The sequence below is a fragment of the Orycteropus afer genome, unplaced genomic scaffold (assembly GCF_000298275.1).
Source record: "Orycteropus afer afer isolate SDZICR_OR568_19922 unplaced genomic scaffold, OryAfe1.0 scaffold00043, whole genome shotgun sequence".
Classification (NCBI taxonomy): Eukaryota; Metazoa; Chordata; class Mammalia; order Tubulidentata; family Orycteropodidae; genus Orycteropus; species Orycteropus afer.
In genome coordinates this window covers 14,233,117-14,253,671 of record NW_006921630.1, presented here as the reverse complement: position 1 = coordinate 14,253,671, position 20,555 = coordinate 14,233,117, and the positions used below count along the sequence as shown (strand labels likewise).

The window sequence follows — 20,555 nt, the reverse complement described above, 5'->3', positions numbered from 1 at the left end:
CCTCTTCCCCATACATCCTTATCACCAATCTTTCAGTCATGCTCCTTCCAAGTCCCAGACCATCCAGCTAAGCCGTTAGCCACAGCCCATGAATCTGTATATAATTGCACATCTGGCCATTTCTTGTTCCATGCAAAGTGAACAGCTATTGCATGGCTTGAAGTTCTGCCCATTGGGAGGATTTCCCTTCACCACTGTCCTTTAAGGAAGTCCCAGAAAGGGGCTGCAGTGCTGATGCTGTCCACTTTTGAGTGGTGCCTGCATATCGCACAGAACCATCTGTAAACCAGGCACGAGTTTTCTCTTCCTCAGTCAACTGATCATAAGGCACAGCTCCAACTATCACACTCGGGAAGGGATCAAAACTGGATATCCTGGATAGAGTGGGAGGAAAAATGTGGAACAAAATTCAAAAACCCAATAATGACCAGAATTACTGGTCGGATGGAGTCTGGCGGGACCCCCAAGACTATGGCCCTGGGATACACTTTGGGCCTGATATAAAACTCACTCCCAAGGGCTGGCTCTCAGCCCAGCAGTAATAAGAATTACATGCAGGGCAATGCACCCACCTACTCTACAGAGATACATCCCTTGGAGCAATCAGCCACGGGACACCAGAGGGACAACATTCACACAGAAGAAAAGCGGGACAGACAGGAGTGAATAACTAAGAAGGGCACAGGGAGAGGGGGAGGGTCACTGGGAAGGGAGAGGAGGAGAGTGGGTTAAGGGTGGGGATAGTAATTGGGGAATGAAACCAAATGTACATGAACTGTTGAATGTAAAACAAATTCTGCTCTGTAAGTTTGCACTGAAAGCACAATAAAAAAAAAAGTTGAATTGGCAAAAGTTGTGTGATAGATATACTTACAACATAAAAAGAGTAGTTGGTGAGGTTGCTTATGTATGCCAAAAACCTAATGGGATTTGGTTCATTGGTTTATAGGTTTTGGGTCTATGGTTTCATGAGACTTCCCAGTTAATTGGCCTAGTAACGTGTTTAGTGCTTCTGTTCTATATCCTAGTTCATTGCATACTGCTTGGGACTTAAAAGCTTGCAAATGGCCATCCAAGGCATAGTTGGTCTTTATTCACCTGGAGCAATGGAAGAGGAAGAGTCAGGAATAGGAAGAGAGAATAGAATGCATGGCTAATTGCGTCCATGAATAACTGTTTCTTACCAGAGCTGGATTGTACTTGTATCATTACTGAACATTTTGATCAAAGATTTCATAGAAGAATCCTAATCAAAAGGGGGGAAATGCAGAACAGAATTCCAAATTCTCATGGAGTCTACCTTTTCTGGAACCATAGAGGTAGGATGAACCCCTGAAACTATTGCCCTGAGATAATCTTCAAACCTTAAACCAAAAATATCCCCAAAATAGTTCTTAAAACCAAGCTGTAGTTTAGACTAATTAGTAAAAAAAGGAAAAAAAAAAAAAAAAAAAGGCTGCCTTGAGCATTATGCTTTTTTAAGAACTATCTATATGGGATCAAAATGAGAACAGCAATTCAGAAGATTAGATGGGAAACTTAGGGGGCAGTGAGTTTATGTTAATGAGGGAGAAGCAACTCAGAAAAGGAGGATGAGAATGATGGCACAATTCGAAGAATTGTCATAAATGCTACATGTGGACACTACCATAGTGGTGTGTGTTTTGATGTGAATATTCTCAACAACAATAACAAGGTAAATAAAATTTAGGGAAAAAAAAGATACAAAAGAACATATGATTCCATGTATATAAATTTCAAAAACTGTTGTGATAGAAATCAGACTGGTGCTTAACTCTTTTCAGACTGGAAAAGACCATGGGAGAAGTTTGAGGAGTGATGTAAATGTTCCTGTCTTGATCTGGATGGATATATTTATATATTTAAACTCATTAAGCCATACTTTTAAAATTTCTATATTTTGTTCCATGTAACTTATACCTCAATAAAGTACTGTTGGTATTGTTTTAAAAAGCAGAAAAAGGAAACTCTTTGGTCATGGTGGAAAAAGTGGGGAGCAGACCCCCTGATAAGGCCTTGAGGTGATCAAAATCTCCAGTGTTTTCCCCATGAAGGTACATAGAAATGAGCTTAGTACAAGGAATGGTGTAGGGAAAGGGCCTACCAATGGACTAGTCCAGTACTTCTCCTGGACAGTTTGTATATGTGTGAAGGTCATGTAGTGCTTAATGCAGTGAATTGGGTCAAATGGAAACCCAATCAAATGTTGTGTAATTGAGTTGTTTGACCATCTTCTCCCTGTGGGCCAACACTGCCCTGCTGCCACTCACCCCCATTACTGAGTGGCAGGGTCATGAGTGGAAGTTGTCCTTTGCATATCTCCTCCAAGAACAGGCAACTCATGCCTTTTCCTCTTTATCTTTTTATCTTTCACTCTCCAGGAACTTCAGAAATATGAGCAGTTCATCTTCGCAGATCATACCAATATGATTCAGGTTGAAAATGTCTATGAGGAAATTTTACATCAGACCCTCCTTGATGAAACTCTGAAAGGTAAGGAAGGTTTACAGCCTTGGAAACCCTATGGGACAGTTTTACTCTATCCTCTAAGGTTTCTATGACTTGGAATTGACTCAGTGGTAATGGAGGTGGGGACAGAGACTTTAGTAAGAGAGGAGTACCCATGAAATGGAACTCAGGCAGGCCAGTTGAATATTTCAGCAGATAAGAAAGGGTAAGAGGAAATTGACATTAGTGTGGTAGGCCGATAGAAGAGAGACGTAAAGAGGAAAGGATACTGACATTGAACATTCATGATTTAGTACATACTACTAAATGTAGTATGGCCCTTTAGGAGCTCTGGTGGCATAGTGCCTAAGGCACTTGACTGCTAACCAGAATGCTGGCGGTTCAAACCCATTAGCCACTCCTTGGAAGGAAGGTTGGGCAATCTACTTCTGTAGTGATACCACCTCGGAAATCCAAGGAGTGGTCGCTATGAGTCGGGTCCAACTCGAGGGCACATAACAACAACAACATGTGGCCCTTTAGATATTATTTTTTTCTTTTAATACAAATAATAACTCTGTGAGATGGGAATCTGAAGCTTCATCTTTCAAATGAGAAAACTGAAGCTTAGAGAGATTAAGCCCTGGATCACTCAATAGGTAAGTGGTTGAGCTGAAACTCAGATGAGGAGCTACATTCCTTCCTCTGTTGCAAACAGAACAAGGGCAAAAAGGCTCTCCATAGCCACAGGCTCATACCCCTCCCAGAGTCAGGAGGTGGTGAGTCTGGTAGCAGGGCTGACCAGCTGCTCTCTCAGCACATTCCTTGCCTCCTTTCAGCCAGACAGAAAAGACACAGGGCAGTGATGCAGAACCCTGCCAACCTTGTTAGGACTCTAGCACCCACTGCCCTGTGAAGCAAGCCTTGCTTGGGACAGGGAAACTTTGATAGTAACATCCTCAGTAGGGCTACCCATCAAACTGTGGGCCTGAAATATATCTGGTCTCTATGCAGAAGGTCTTGAGAATCACAAAAACCCATCCACAAAGAAAACTAGCCAAGCACAAGCCCCAGGTCCCAGTAGCTGATCACAGGCGATCCAGGGAGATAGGAATGTAAAAGTGTCTGGACAGAGGAAGGGTTCCATCAGTCCACTGCCAGCCTTGACAGCACCTTTGGGTGAGTTAGAAAAAGTTCCCCTTCCTCCAGACACTTTACCACCCTCTCTTGGAAAGCTGTCACAATACAGGCATGACTCGGAGATACTGCAGGGTCCATTCCAGACCACTGCAATAATGCTAATGTTGCAATAAAGCGAGTCACATGAATTTTTTGGTTTCCAAGTGCATATAAAAGTTATGTTTACACTATATTATAGTCTATTAGATGTACAATAGCATTATGAAAAAGTTTAGAATATTGTGAGAATTACCAAAATGTGACACACAGACATGAAGAAAGCACATGCTGTTGGAAAAATGGGGCCAGTAGGCTTGCTCAACACAGGATTGCCACAAACCTTCAATTTGTTAAAAAAAAAAAACCAACCAATATCTATGAAGCACAATAAAGTGAAGCACAATAGAATGAGGTATGCTTGTGTGCTGATTTTGTTAGAAAGGACAGTCTGTTGTTGTTGTTGTTGTTATGTGCCGTCGAGTCAAACCCGACTCATAGTGACCCCTCCTTGGGTTTCTGAGGTGGTATCATTACAGAAGTAGATTGCCCAACCTTCCTTCTGAGGAGTGGCTGGAGGGTTTGAACCACTAGCCTTCTGGTTAGCAGTCAAGTGCCTTAGGCACTAATGCTACCAGAGCTCCTAGTCTATTGTTAGCTACCAGAAAGTTATGAGATGGACAAAACGAATCTGTGCTGTGTGTGTCATGAATGGCACCCCCTTGGATGTGATAATGTTGGATACTTAGACAACTATAAGCTGAGGACTATGGCCAAAAATGTCAGCTGTGTTTTGATTGCTGCTGTTATTTTTATTGCTCCTCCCAAGGCTGAGCTAGATGTACATAGATCCTCATTAGGCCACAAGTCAACCAGGCTCTCTCGTCTGCATACTCAGGACTTAGTAGCTCCGGGACTGTCCTAGATACTGTGAGAAGCCCTGCCTCTGCCTTGGAGGGGTTTCAGTGTAAGTGGGCAAATTGGAGCTTATGTGTTAGTAACTAGTAAAATGTGATGGAGGCTTCTATGAGTTATGCAGATGGTACTGTCCTAGACCTTAAAAGCTCCTTAAAAGCAAAGGCTATATTTTGTTCATCTCTGGATTTCAGCTACCTGGCAGTGGTGTGTGCTGTTGAGTCAATTCCAATTCATAGTGATCTTATAGGACAGAGTAGAATTGCCCCATATAGTTTCCTAGGTTGAAATCTCTATGGGAACAGGTCTTTTCTCCTGTGGAGCTGCTGGTGGTTTCAAACCATCAACCTTTTGGTTCACAGGCAACAGCTTAACCATTGGGTCACCAGGACTGCCTAGCCTGTAGTAAATCATTTGCCATCAAGTTGACTCAGATTCATGGCAATTGCATGTGTGTTAGAGTAGAACTGTGCCCCATAGCATGATGGCTGATTTTGCAGAAGTAGATTGCCAGGCCTTTCTTCCAAGGTGCCTCTGGGTAGACTTGCACCTCCAACCTTTTGATTAGCAGCTGAGTGCATTAATCGTTTGTACCACCTAGGGACTCCTAGCCCATAGTAATGCCCAGCAAACTGGTGTTGGCTGAATGAATGAATGTTACAGAGATTCAGCATTGGGAAAAAGTTTGCAGGCTTCATTAGTCAGGGAAGGCTCCAAGACAGACAGTGGGAGTGAGCTGAAACTTGAAACCGAGAAATAGCCAAAGAAGCTGAAAGGGGAGTTTGGCCTCTGGATAAAATCAGATAATCCAGGTTGGCCACAGTAAAGGGTTAATGTCTTGTTTTGTTTTCTGGTGTCTCCTAGTGATAAAAGAAGCTGCTGTCCTGAAGAAACACAACTTATTCGAAGACAACATAGCCTGGCCCAGTGAAAGTGTGTCCAGTTTAACTGATCTAAAAACCCCCACAGGGTCAAACCAGGCCAGCCCTGCCAGGAGAGCCTCTACTGTTCTGCCAGCAGTTTTGGATAGTGAGCCCCCGATGAATGAAGTATTCCAGGAGCCAGAGGAAAAGGAACAGCCTGGGGAGCAGCCTGGGGACCCTAGTCCACTGGCTGAAGAGGAAAGCAAACCTCTCCCTGTGTCCAGCCCTCTCTCAGGTGGGGATGGGCAGGTGATTGTTTCAGGCATCAGTGGCCCTGAGAATCTTGTGGCTACAGAGGACAAGGCAGGAACCCTGGACACAACTTCAACAGAGCTGGAGTTTGGAGGGATTCCCGAGGAAGAAGAGCTCACTCAAAAAGAGCCAGAATCTGGCTCTGCCTCAGGCTCTTTGAAGGAACTCAGAAAAATGTTGGCAGTGACCGTTGAAGTACCAGTGGAGTCTGCCATAGCAATTGAAAAAGATATAAATGAGGAGACCCTTTTGCCCCAAGAAGATGAAAAAGAAGAGGGAAAAAAACAAATCTACACAGAGGCCCAGGAGGCAACTGCCTCCCATCAGGATCATTGTGAAGAGGGTGAAGTCAGCAAGAGGGAGGCCCAACCTCCCTCTGTAGAGACCTGTGGGGTAGAACTGGAGAGCTTTCCAGAGGCAAGCAGCCCTGCCCCTCAGCCAGCCTGGGGAGGGCTCCCAGAGGGGAACAGCTGCTTGGGCCCTGTAGGTGAGCAAATGGAGGCTGGAGAGGCCACCGAGAGGGAGCTCACAGCTAGAGCTTCTAGACTATTTGATGAAGGAAGAGGGGGCCCGTCTGCCTTGGAGGGTGAGGCCAGTGCACAAGAAGATTGTATTTTAAGTTCTGACCATGTCTGTCCTAGTGAGAGCCAGGTGTCTGAGAAACAAGAGATAGTGGAAGAGAAAAATAGCATGGGCCAGGCTGTGGCCGGCGTGGATACAGAACCTGTTAAGCCTGCTGGTGTTCATGTATGTGAGTGGGTGGTTGAAGATGCTCCAAACACCGATAGCCTAGGTGCACATGGAAATGATGTGGAGAGTGAAAGTTGTCAGGATAGTTCCCCAGGGCAGCCCTCAGAGGAGTGAGAGGGACACAAGTCTTGCTTTGAACAAGGTCAGTCAAAGGGCTATCGGGGGTGCAGTTAGGCATTGCATGTGAGTTGTTACAAAAACATTTTATTAAGTTTTTCTTTCATTTGTGGATGAAACCAAAGGAAAAGCACACAGGGCCTGAGCACTGTAGCAGACCTTTGTGGGACTGAACTGTTCTACCGTGAATTATTGCTTTGGCATTTTAATAGGAATTACAAAGACAATAGACAAAGACAATGGAGTGTTTGCGGTTAGAGAACAACTGAGGTGTCAGAGGGAGGAAGTGATGTTGTAGTTAAAACTGAGAAACAATAGGAGCGTGGTTTTCAACACACTCTGCACATTTCGGTGGTGCAGTCTCCTAATGCACTTTAAGGCTTTTTAATTTTTTGCAAGAATGCAAATACATATTGTAAATTCAGCTTCACTATCTACTATGATAATTTTACTGTCTTTAAGGACTCAGAATTCATCCACAGTCAGGCTACAAGACAGGATAGGACACAGACACCACTCACCCCTGTTGTGCGTAGCTCTGCAGAGCCAATCATGCCAATGAATCTCGAGAATCTGAGCTGAAACAGAGGAAGCTTATAGTCTATGGAGCTGTCCAAGCTTGTTATTAATTCTGCTATCAATTTAATAATTAATAGTGTTAATTAATCTTGTTGATCCTTATTAACCAATCACCTTTTGGAGACATTCAGGTGAGGCAAGATAATTTCATTGGCATATTTAAGCCTGAAAGCATTCCAAATCAATCTTAGACTGTGCAGAGAAAAAGCTTAACTACTGATAGCGCTTAAAGCCTACTAACTAAACAAACATTATTTGAACAGCTACTATATGCTTTGTACTGTGTTAGGTATAATAATAATAATTTTAAAAAGATAAGGCATATTGTCTGGTGTAAAAAAGATCAAGGGAATTTAATCTAGAAGAAAAGAAAATGCCAATTTTCAAACCATGACACAGCTTTCTATCTTTTCATTGAAATAATTTTATTTATTGCCAGAAGATAACATGAATTGGGAAAAAATAACGTCAAGGCATATAACATCAAGAGTCAAAGATGTTACCAAAAGTGGAAATCGTTTGTTCAGTCGGTCAGCGAGTTAGTTGAGTCTCTGTTTTGCATTAGGCACTGGGCGTACCGTTATGAAAAGACTCTGCCCCTTCCTCCTGGAATTTATACATTAGTGGACACAAATACAGCTTCTAAATGTCAAATCTATAACCATTAATGTTAGAGGTGCAGTAGTCTTACTTGCAAAAGATTTAAAAGTTGTGTTCTATTGTTCTTCAGGAAACAACAACAAAACAACTACTAGATTATTGCCTAAAAGCTTCAGTCCCAAGTATTACATTTTACAGTTTGCTTCCACAAGTTTTAATATCAGATGCCAACATATTGTCCTAAGAGCTTGTTTTGGTCATCACCAGCAATTAAGTTTCTAGCACTTCTTTAAAGAATTTGTCCCACCGTTCAATCCTTTAACCAGAAATTAAAATATCTCCCCTTCCACCCCACCCATGAAGAATTTCTTGGATTTTTCATAAGGGATGAAAAATAATTGATATCAGCATTCTCTCATATTGAATTGTTTCAACTGTTCTTAATTAGAATGATTAGGTCCTCAAGTCTGAAGGATCCCATCAGGGATAAAGACGATACCTACTGCTTCCTCCTATCCTTGGACTTGTAGTTGTTGTTATGTGCTATCAAGTTGCACCTGACTCATAGCGACCCCTCCTTGGGTTGCCAAGGCAGTATCACTACGGAAGTAGATTGCCCAACCTTCCTTCCGAGGAGTGGCTGGTGGGTTAGAACCCAACCTTCTGGTTAGCAGTCAAGTGCCTTAGGCATATGCTACCAGAGCTCCTTGCACTTAGCACAGAGAAAATAAATTTTGTTTCCTTCCTGTCTCTTCCAGGAGCTCCTTTCTTCAAGGACAGAAACTAGGTTTTAGTCATCATATATACTTTTGGCTAGAAACTTACAGCCTTGAATAGTGGCTTCCTGATTCCTCAAGTCACTTTAATATCCCCAGTGCCTACCACTGGCAAATGTCAGGCTACTCAGGAAATACCGAACACGGCTGTGTTTGGGCTATTTGAGTGTTGCTGTCAGGCAGGGGCAGTTTTAATTAGGCTTTCTGCCACGGGTGAGTCTTCCCTCAAAGTCCAAAGCCCAAGGGGAAGATGGCCAGGTGACCAGATGCACTGCCCAGCACAGCAAGGAGCCAAAGGAGTAGTATCCAGCCCTCCAAGACCTGCCTTCTCTCTAGGGGCATCTCAGCTAATGGGGAGGTCCTAGTTCAGGTGGCCCCTACTCTGGAGCTTCACAGCCTCCTCCCCTAGTCCACATCAGGGGTTCTTACAACTTCAAAGAGATTCTTCCAACCCTAAAAGAGAGTGTGCTTCACTGTGTTGCATGCTGAGCCTCAGTGCCCTTCTTTCATTCATCCTCTAGGCCAGAGCAGGACTGGACATCAATTGGGAGGAAGTACTAAAGAACACAGTTGACAAATTTTTATGTGCATATTTTACAAAAGTCAAGCTCACTAGAATAAGCAGGATGATTTTTCCATTTAAAGATGGACTAGAAAGCTAAAATGCATTTATAATAGTCTTTGTTTTTACATGTTCAGTGAACAAACTTCATATTACCAGGAGTTTACTTTGTGTTTAATGTGAACTCATATCTGTTGCTTCAGAGGTTTCCAGAATGGAGCAGTTTTATTGTGAGAACTCTCTCTCTCCTATGGGCAAATGCATTAGAGATGCATAAAACTCTGAGACATGTTTTTTAGCAAAAACTCTGACCTTAAACTAGTTATAGTAATACTGACCTTTCACAGAGAAAGAGTGTTTTCCTTGAAGAAAAATCATTTTGTCGTTTTCTCCTTTGTAACTTGAGTGGAAGCAGCAGTGCCTTGCATTATGCACAGTAAACTCTTTTAAAAGAACGGAGTCCACAAGGATAAGATTCCAATTTGGCCAAATGCTTTAGAAAGAGGCTGACTGTGAACAGCTGCAGGTCTTTAGGCCTGATCTCATGGTTTTATATTCCTTTGGATTGGAGTCACTGATACCAAAGGGCTTCAAAAATTTGTCCAGACAAATGGGATTTTAATTCATTCTAAGAAGTACCAGATGATATATATGCTAGATAACAATTTTAATATGCAGAAAGGAAGGACATCCCTGGTTTCACTAGGTGAAAAAGTTTGTGATGTGTGTCTTACTTTACTTAATACAGAAGGGTTTGGGGGCTTGCCTGGTGAAGTTTGGAACTTCAATGGAAAAAAAAATTATACTGTCTGTAGATTGATTTTTTTTTCTGGTCATGATATAAAGCAAATAAAACACTTTGTAATCATATATTTACTCTGTCAAGTGACTATATTCCAATAAAATGTTTATCATTGATGAGCCGTCCAGCTGTCATGTTCATTTAGAAATGGGACTGGTTTAATCTTTTAAGCAAATGTCATACTTGAGCTAGGAAGAACAGGCCTGAGAGATAAAAAGGGGAGTCGCTGTTACCATATTATGGAACTTTTACTATTCTGTTGTCAGGAAGGCATATGCAGGGAAGCCATTTAATGCCAAGTGTAATTATGCTTTGATAATGCATATGCTTATTTCTCTAGGAATTGAATCAAGTCCATAGTACTGCAATTGGCTTGTTACTCTTGTTGCTATCAAAATGCTGTTCAAACTTAAATTTATATTTGTGGGTAACATTGAACAAAACATTTACCATTTCCATAATTATAAATAAAAGTTTTTATTCCATAAATAAATATTTGCTAATTGTAAAATGGTGGGTGGCATCAAGTCCTCACACTTCATAAAAAAAAAAACCAAACCAAACTCACTGCCATCAAGTAGATTTTCAGACTCATAGTGACCCCCATTGGGTTTCTGACACGGTAAATCTTTACAGAAGTAGATTGCCCAGTCTTGCTTTCATGGAGTGGCTGGTTGGCTTGAACCACAGACCTTCTCATTAGCAGTCAGATGCCTTAGGCACTAGAGCTCCTTATGCTTCATGAAAGGGGAGGATAATCACCACCATCAGATTCTTCCCATGAGCTGGAGGTCAGACATACCTCCTCTCTTCAACCTTTTTACCAATTATAACACCAGCCATCCCTCCTACAGCACTCTACTTCTCTGCTGAGTTTGATAATTCACTGCAGTGGCCACACAGAACTCACAGACCATATTCATGATTTTGGGGTCTATTAGGGTCACTATGAGTCAGAATCAAATGAGTTTGGTGGTTTTTTTTTTTTTTTTTAAAGGGAAGTTCTTTTGTTGTTAGGGACTGTCAAATCGGTTCTGACTAATAGTAATAATAGTGACCCTATGTACAACAGAATGAACACTGCCCAGTCCTGTGCCAGCCCCCAAATCCTGGCTATACCTGAGCCATCATTGTAGCCACTATGTCAATCCATCCCATTGAGAGGCCTTCTCTTTTCTCGTTGACCCTCCACTTGACCAAGCATGATATCTTCTCCAGGGAATGGTCCCTTCTGACAACACGACCAAAGTAAGTGAGATGAAGTCTGGCCATTCTTGCTCTAAGGAGCATTCTGGATGCACTTCTTCCAGGACAGATTTGTTAGTCCTTTTAGCTGACCATGGTACTCTTAGGATTCTTCTTCAACACCACAACTCAAAAGCATGAACTATTTGGTCATCCTTATTCATTGTCCAATCCAGCTCTCATGTGCACAAGAGCCAATTGAAAATACCAGGGCCTGGGTTAGGTGCACCTTAGTATTCAAGGAGATATCTTTGCTCTTCATCACTTGAAAGAGGTCTTTGGCAGCATATTTGCTTAGTGCAATGTGTCATCTGATTTCTTGACTGCTGCTTCCATTGGTGTTGATTGTGAAACCAAGCAATATGAAATCTTTGACAACCTCAATCTTTTCTCCACTTATCATGATGCTGTTTATTGGTACAGTTGTGAGGATTTTCATTTTATGTTGTGGTGTAATGCTGCAGACTGTAGTCTTTAATCTTCATCAGTAAGTGCTTCAAGTCATCTTCACTTTCAGTAAGTAAGGTGGTGTCATCTGCATATCGCAGGTTGTAAATGAGTGTTCCACCAATCTTGATGCCACATTCTTCTTCATATAGTCCAGTTTCTCAGATTATTTGCTCAGCATAGACTGAATAAGTATGGTAAAAGGTTACAACCCTGACACACTCCCTTCCTGATTTTAAACAATGCACTATCCCCTTGTTCTGTTTTTTGTTCTGTGTTTTGGCAACTCTTATTATACCACTCCAGTGATTCGTATGAAAAAGTTATCTGCCTATATGGAGCAGAAATAATTCATGACTTCTCTATCCTGTGTTTCTGCAGCTGATTTTAAAACTAAATTCAGAACTCCCTTCAGTTACAACTTACTTTGTTAGTTTCAGCTATGGAAACTTTCTTTGTTCTAATTCTGTCATCCAACATATTAGCTATCCTCCTGGCTTTATGTCATCCATAAATTTAATTTCCACACCATCATATTTCCACCCAAATCATCAATAATATTAAGCCCCAAACATTCAGGCAAGGGTTAGGTTGAATCTAGAAGATATGGTGGTGGAGGTTGAAGCCAATAACAAGTGTCTAAATGCTGACACCAGGGGTATTAGTGGGCTTAGTACTAAGGATTGATTAATGAGAGCAAGGGTAGTTGATAAGAAATGGTGTAGAAGCCAGAAACTGAGCCAAATCACAATGTAGATAAGCAGATTCACTACAAGGGACAGGCCTAGAAGCTGGAGAAATTAAAAGGCTGCCTGAAGTTACAACAGGCTCCATGGAAGCATGTGCAAGGATCTGTCCTGGGAACTACCTTCAATATACCAGGTGTCCTAATATTTTACTAAGGACCGTGTTCACATGAAGCACTTTTTTGGTTGGCCAAGTTACCAATTACTGATTCTCCTAATGTTACTGGTGTCTACCTCATGTTTCTCCTTCCCGTCCCCAAGGAGATGAGATTTTATAAGGAAAGGGTGGGTGGAAGGCAAGGAGCGCATAGTCAGGTGGATGGGAAAAAATTTATTTTACCATGACTTTTTATCAGGGAACCCATGTGCTATTCCATGGTTTTATCTTCTGTCCTGGAATTTTGTTCAGTATTATCATCAATATTTTTTCATAGATTTTATTTTTTAAAGCAGTTTTAGGTTTACAGATAAATTGTGCAGAAAGTCCAGAGCGTTCCCGTATACTCCTCCTTCCCCTGTCAATTTTTTTCCTATTAACATCTTGCAGTTGTGTGATATATTTATTACAACTGATGAACCAATATTAATATATTATTACTAACTGAAGTCTCTAATTTACAGCAGCATTCACTCGGTTATACAGCCCTGTGGGTTTTGGCAAATGCATGTCGTGTGTCTACCATTATGATATTGTAATGGAGAGTTGCAGTGCTCTAAAATTGCCCGGTGCCCCACCTAATCATCCTTCCCAGCTTCCCCTGAACTCCTAGAAGCCACTGATATCTTTAATGTCTCTATACCTTTGCCTTTCTCAGAATGTCATATAGTTGGAATCATATACTATGTAGTTTTTCAGACTTTTTTTCACTCAGCAATATGCATTTAAAGTTCCTCCATGTATTTACACAGTTTGAGAGTTCACTTCTTTTTATTGCTGAATGATACTCCATTATAGGATGACCACAGTTTATCCATTCATCTGTTGAAGGGCACCTTAGTTGCTCCCAATTTTTGACAATTATGAACAAAGGGGGTGTTGTAAACACTTGTGAGCAGGTTTTATGTGGACATACGTTTTCACTCATTTGGGCCAACACCTAGGGGCACAATTGCTGGATCAATGGAAAGCCTATGTTTAGCTAAGTAAAAAGTTGTCAGACTGTCTTCCAAAGTAGCTGTACTATTTTGCATTTCCAACAGCAATGAATGAGCATCCCTGTTGCTCCATATTCTTACGATCATTTGGTGTTTTCAGTGTTTTGGATTTTAACCATTCTTGTAGGTATGTAGTAGTATCTCATTGTGCTGATTTGCAGTTCCCTGATAACATATAGGAGCTCTGGTGGCATAGTGCCTAAGGCATTTGACTGCTACCCACAAGGCTGGCAGTTCAAACCCACAAGCCACTCCTCGGAAGGAAGACTGGGCAATTTACTTCTGTAGAGATACTGCCTTGGAAACCCAAGGAGGGGTCGCTATAAGTCAGAACCAACCTGACAGCAGTGAGTTTATGGTTTTGATGGCGTATGGTGGAGACCATCTTTTCATATGCTTATTTGTCATCTGTATATCTTCTTTGGTGAGGCTCCTTTTCAGGTATTTTGCCCATTTTGTAATTGGGTTTGTAAGAGTTCTTTGTATATTTTGGCTACAAGTCCTTCATTAGATATGTTTTGCAAATATTTTCTCCCAGTCTGTGGCTTGCCTTTTCATTGTCTTAGCAGTGTCTTTTGTAGAGAAATTTTTCATTTTAATAAAGTCCAACTTTAAGAAAAGAAACTCACTGCCATCTTATATATTTTTATTTGATAAATTATACTTTTGATGTTGCATCTAAAGTCATCACTAAACCCAAAGTTATCTAGGTTTTCTATGTTATCTTCTAAGAGTTGTATTATTTGACATCTTACATTTAGGTCTTTGACTTATTTTGAGTTAATTTTTTTGTGAAAGATATAAAGTCTCTGACTAGATTCTTTTTTTTTTTCATTTGGATGTCCAGTTGTTCCAGCACCATTTGTTGAAGAGACCATCCTTTCTCCATTGAATTGCTTTTGTGCCTTTGTTAGAAATCTGTTCAATATATTTATATGGATCTATTTGTCAGCTATCTGTTCTGGTCCACTGATCTATTTGTTTATTCTTTCACCAATAGTACAATGGCTTGATCCCTAGTTTTATAGTAAGTCAGTGTTAGTCCTCCAACTCTGTTCTTTTGACTTGTCATACAAACTTTAGAACCAGTTTGTTGATATCCACAAAGTAATTTGCTGGTATTTTTATTGGAATTGTATTGAATCTGTATTTCAAGTTGGGAAGAACTGACGTCTTAATATTATGTCTTTCTATCCATGGAAAACCTCTCCATTTATTTAGGTTTTTCTTTTATCAGAGTTTTATACTTTTTCTCATATAAATCTTGTATCCATATTGTTTTTAACACATATTAGCCTAGCAAAAATGAAAACAAAATGAACAATACCAAGTACTGGTAAGAATGTGAAGCAACTGGAACTCTCATATACTGCTGAAAAGCAATATGGTATGGCCACTTTGGAAAACAGTTGGCAGTGTCATATGAAGTTAAACATATTCTTACCATACGACCCAATTAGAGTGAGAATTGACTAGATGGCAATGGGTGTTTACTGAAGAGGATAAAAACTTTTGTAAAAATCTGTATGCAGATGTCTATAGTTGCTTTATTAATAATCATCAAAAACTGGGTCTGTGTCCTGGTCCCTTGTTTCTACTACTTTATCTTGCTTTTATCTACTTTTACTACTTTTTATCAATGTCACTGAATCATACATGTAGACAATGTTAAACTGGTGTATGTTTTGCTGGGAATATTCTCAACAACAAAAATACATAAATTATTTTAAAATTTAAGTTCAAATTCTGACAAACGGGCCTTTTGTTTTCCTAAACCCCATAAGTGAAGGGATTCTTTGGGTGCATTTACTCCTAGTCTTTGGCCCTTCACCAACAGTGTGTAACTGGGAATGATGTATAAGTGAAAGGAAGAAGCCACCAGAAACCTTTGCGAAGTTCAAATTGGCTCCTGAAAATAACTGATGAGTACTATTCTGAAAGGCTCTGTTGCTCTTTGAAGTTCTGACCTTGACTCAAATCATCTCCACTACAATTTTTATGGTGATATCCTGGCATCTGCTATGCTTTCTTACTGGCACTTTCTTCCCACTATGGGAAGCCAGCCACCTGAGCATGGCAAGTTCTGACAGCCTGCCTAGCGAGGGGTTAGGAATTTCTAGGTTATCTTTTCAACTGTGTATTGATAAGAAATCCCCCAAGAGGTCTAACATGAAAGAATTTATTCAAGCTCATTACTTCTTGCTTGATATGAAGCCTTAAAAAATTACAAATAGTGAGAGCTCACACATCATTAAAGCACAATATACCATGCTGTGAAAAACACAATATATGGTTGTTTGAAGAATGAAAAGCCTACTGAGTTTTAAATTTTTCATCTTAATATCCTTTTTGATTCTGTGAAAAATAATGGTTTCTAGATCAAAACCACAGATGGAAATTTTCTCTCTATAGGGAAAAATCACCTGAAGATAAAGTTGCTAGACTCCATTAAGGGGATGAGATAAAACACATGGAAACAAAGCACATTAAACACAGCTCTGTGAACAAAACAATGTCGCAATAACTCTTTAAAAAATTGCAAATCCGTAAAAAATTGGAGAGACACTTCTTCAAATGAAATATTATTTTCCTCCTATTGATATAATAGTTAGCATGGAAGCAATGACTTTGTTCCACTTAATTGAAAATAGTGACCCTTTATATAGTACATAGCTGCCATCAAAAATCTATTTTGAAATATATTCAGAATTAGCAATTTATAGTAAAATTCGTGAGAACAGGAACAATGTGTTAAATTTTATGCTTTCCTCTGGCTAAAGAAACTAGTGCTAAGCTATAAGTGATGAAGTTATTTGTGATGAACATGAAGTTTGCTTTCTCCTCTATTATCTTCCTGGACCTTTAACCCTCTGCTGGATGCACAGGTATGCTGTATTGTAATTGCCCCTTCACTGTCTCCCTAGCTACTAATGAACTTAGTAACTATTAGTGGACATAAAGTAAATACGTGCTTTAGGGGGAGATAATTGCCTTTTGAAGAAATCCAAAACTCTGTAAAGCTTTCTTAGTGGGGTAAAGGAGGAAGGGCTGTTTCCCTGGCACCAGTAAATCTAGCTCACTCTGAACAAGGGCAATAAATGATGTCCATTGCCTGTAGGGGGCTTTCTATTTTTATGTCCACCTTTTACCTTTTATTACCCCCTCTTATTGTCCCTTCCCCTAGCTATTCTCTGTGTATGCTATTTGGCATGTAGACATGGCAGTCTCATTAGTATTTAATCCTGAGAGAGTAGAAATTAGGCATTCTCCTCCCAAGATATGAACTGGGGAGTATTTGGATGCAACCTACCCCTCTGGACAGGAGCCTAACTTTGGAGAACCTAGCCTGATGATGATGGGTGCTGTCCTACTCATCCCTGTCTGGTTTATTCTGTAATAAATGCCTCTTGACCTTGCTGTTAGAATATTGTATGGTCTCTGCTCTGCTCCAAACAGTATTGACTAAAAGCTTGTGAATACGGTGACATTGCACTCCCCATCTCTGGGCCCTTAACTATGATTTATTTCCTGGTACTTTTCTCTCTGTGGTATTTTAGATGCACCAATAAGATGTTAGCTACTAATTGCTAACCATCCTGTCTTGGTCAATGCTATTTTGGATGCAAGTAACAAATCCCTACTCAAACTAGCTTAGACAAAAAGAGTAGAGCTTATTTTACAGTTATAGGAGTATTTCAGGAAAACTGAAGATCCTCAAATCCATCAAAGGGTAATTTCTCCATCTATCTCTGTCTCTGAGTCTTCCTACTGTCCTATTTCTGCTTCTCTATGTACATTTCTGGGAGCTCTGGTGGCATAGTGCCTAAGGCATTTGACTGCTAACCAGAAGGCTGGCATTTCAAACCCACCAGCCACTCCTCAGAAGGAAGGTTGGGCAATCTACTTCCGTAGTGATACTGCCTCGGAAACCCAAGTAGGGGTCGCTTGAATCAGATCTGACTCAATGGCTGTGAATTTTGTTTGTTTGTTTGTTTGTGTACCTTTCCTATGCTTTCATCTCTCTACAGTGTAGCTTTCTCTTTTCCATGCATAAGAAGGACTGTGACCACCCTGTAGCCTTTGTGTTTATTTATTCTCATTTCTAGGAATCAGCAGAAATTAATTGTAAATTCTGAATCTTGATGTCAAATTTATGGGAGAGAATCTGTAAAGCCCAATTTGGGTCAGGTGTCTATCCTGAGTTTAATCAGCTATAGCCAGGGCATGAGCTGACATGGTATATATCTGGCTTTGTGTTTCCCAAATTAATTTGAACACAGAACATTATCCAACCCTGGTCTCTGGTTTTAGGAGGAGGAAGAGTGGGGTACATCCATTTACATTATTCAAAATAGAATTCCTCAGGATACCAGTTTGGGATATTTTGATCTGATTTACTACTTTAATGTCAAGGGTAGGCAAACTTTGATCCAAACAGGAAAGAAAGAGAAAGGGAGGGAGGGAGAGAGGAGGAGAGAAAGAAAGAGAAAGAGAAAAAGAAAAGGAGAGAAAGAAAGAAAGTGTGTGAGGGGGAGAGAGAAAATTAAAAAAAAAAACAAAACTTGCTTAAATTCCAAAGTTAGTGGCCAAGTACTGACGGTGATTTAGGGCTTTTCTTGTCTACAGTTTGTTTATCTGTTCATCCAAATATGGGCACTTAGGTTGTTTCCATCTTTTTGCTATTGTGACTACTGCTGCAATGAACATGGATGTGCATTTATCTATTTGTGTTGTGGCATTTATTATTCCAGGATATATACCTAGTAGTGGGATTGCTGGATCATACAGTATTTCTGTTTCCAACTTTATTTAAGGAAGCACTATACTGTTTTCCACAGTGGTGTACCATTATACAGTCCCACAAGCAGTATGAGAGAGTTCTAGTCTCTTCACACTCTCGCCAGCATATGCTGTTTTTTGTTTGTTTGTTTAAACTATGCTGTTATTGCTGGGGTGAGATGGTATCTCATTGTTTTGATGTGCATCTCTCTAATGGCTAATGATCACACGCATTTCTTCATTTCTTCATTTGTTGGCTGCCTGAATGTCTTCTTTGGGGAAGTATCTGTTCATGTCTTTTGCCCATTTTTAAATTGGATTGTCATTTTGTTGTTGAAGTGTTGAAGTTTTCTATAAATTTTCAAGACTAGTTCCTTGTCGGATATGTCATTGATTCTCTTTTGGAAAAGTTTTTCAATGCACATACATGTTTAATTTTTAGGAGGCCCCAGTCATCTAGTTTATCTTTTCCTATTTTGTGCATTTTTAAATTATATTTGATAGTCTATTTATGCCATAAATTATAGCTTCTAAATTTGCCTCTATTTTTTTCTTTGATGATTTTTATAGATTTAGGTTTACACTTAGGTCTTTGATCCATCTTGAGTTTGTTTTTATTTATACAATCTATATACCATATACATCATTCTCTTTGGAAGAACCTGTTGTGTCCTAGAGATATCAGTGATAACCTGAACATGATGTTTGAGTGCTTACTAGCTTTTTTTAGAGGTCATCTCGTTAGTGAATATTTTCATTTTTCACCTTTGCTGTCCTTCACAAACTTGTATTTTCAGAGTTTTAGAGAATGAATATTCCAACAAAGGAACTTCTAATTTGTTCTAATTCTTGTTAAACAAGAATTTGTCAAATAAAACAGAACAGTGATGATTCTCTGCCCTGGGCAAGTGTAGACCAGAGTGGGGAAGAGGGAGAGAACATGATAGCTGTTTGCAGTTTTTTACACAGTACCTTGTACTTTTTAAAATTAAAGGCAAAGACTCTCCTATGGGAAGAAGCATTAGATTTATTTTAATTTCCTAGAGGAAAAACTCTTAGAAGTTGAAATTACAAAGAGTCAAATTGCTCCTCCGTGTAAAGAAGGACTTTCTGACAGTTAGAATAGTCCATAAATGGAAATGGTTATCACATAGATTAGTAAAATGTCCAGCATTAGAAATTCTTCAACCAAAGGCCACACAATGGTGGGATATACTATCAGTGATTCTGCATTGATTTGAGGTATGAGTGGGTATAAGGTGGAGAGGCTGTTGTTTTAAAACTCTAAGGCCTTTGGATTAATATAATAAGCCATAGATCAACTCAAACCTGGAAAAAGAGATCACTTATCTTTTCTCTTCTGTAACTTCTAGACCAGCACTGTCCAATAGAATTATGATACAAGACACAATGTAATTTTAAAGTTTCTAATAGCTACATTTGGGAGCTCTGGTAGTGTAGTGGCTAAGGCACTTGACTGCTAACCAGAAGGCTGGCAGTTCAAACCCACCAGCCACTCCTCGGAAGGAAGATGAGGCAATCTATTTCTGTAGTGATACTGCCTCAGAAACCCAAGGAAGGGTTGCTATGAGTTGGGTCTGACTCAATGGCACATAACAACAACAATAGCTACATTTATAAAAGTGAAAATAAATGAGATTAATATTAATAATATATTTATTTAACCCAATATATAAAAAATATTATAATTTAAACATGTAATTAACATTAAATATTATTAATGTGGAATTTTACATTATTTTTTCATACCTAGTCTTTGAAATCCAGTACTGACTCTTATAGAGCAGTCACATTTCAAGTGCTTAATAGCTGCATGTGACCAGTGGCTATCATATTGGACAGCATAGCTCTAAAATATATCCTTAATCACTGATCACATTTCTGGGAGTAGAAAAATCTCCAAAAATCCAAAATACTGCTTTATGAAATCCAGGTTCCCTGGCATACAGGAGGAATGGAAGTAAAGGTGAAATACATCTACTTAACAGGTATCTAGTCACACTTCCTTGTTTGACTTCTCTCCGAATTTTCTGTCTTTCTTACTAAAACCTAGTACCGAGGAAATAATTCTGTAACCTACTAACTTCTCTTATCAACTTCTAACCGGCTCCACCTCCAAAACAAACTGAAACAGTAAATAAAACCCCTCTAGTAGTTAAGCTAGGAGCTCTGGTAGCATAGTGCCTAAGGCACTTGACTGCTAACCAGAAGGCTGGCGGTTCAAACCCACCAGCCACTCCT

At 39.9% G+C, this 20,555-nt stretch overlaps 1 protein-coding gene across 1 annotated transcript in view; it reads left to right on the top strand.

The window, feature by feature from the left end:
• NIBAN1 (niban apoptosis regulator 1) overlaps positions 1-6,599 on the top strand; it is a 155,784-nt gene extending 149,185 nt beyond the window's left edge. The window contains exons 13-14 of the mRNA XM_007937680.2: positions 2,403-2,514; positions 5,425-6,599. Coding sequence (XP_007935871.2) covers positions 2,403-2,514; positions 5,425-6,599 — 1,287 coding nt within the window. The remainder of the gene's footprint in view (positions 1-2,402; positions 2,515-5,424) is intronic.
• Positions 6,600-20,555: the final 13,956 nt, after the last annotated feature.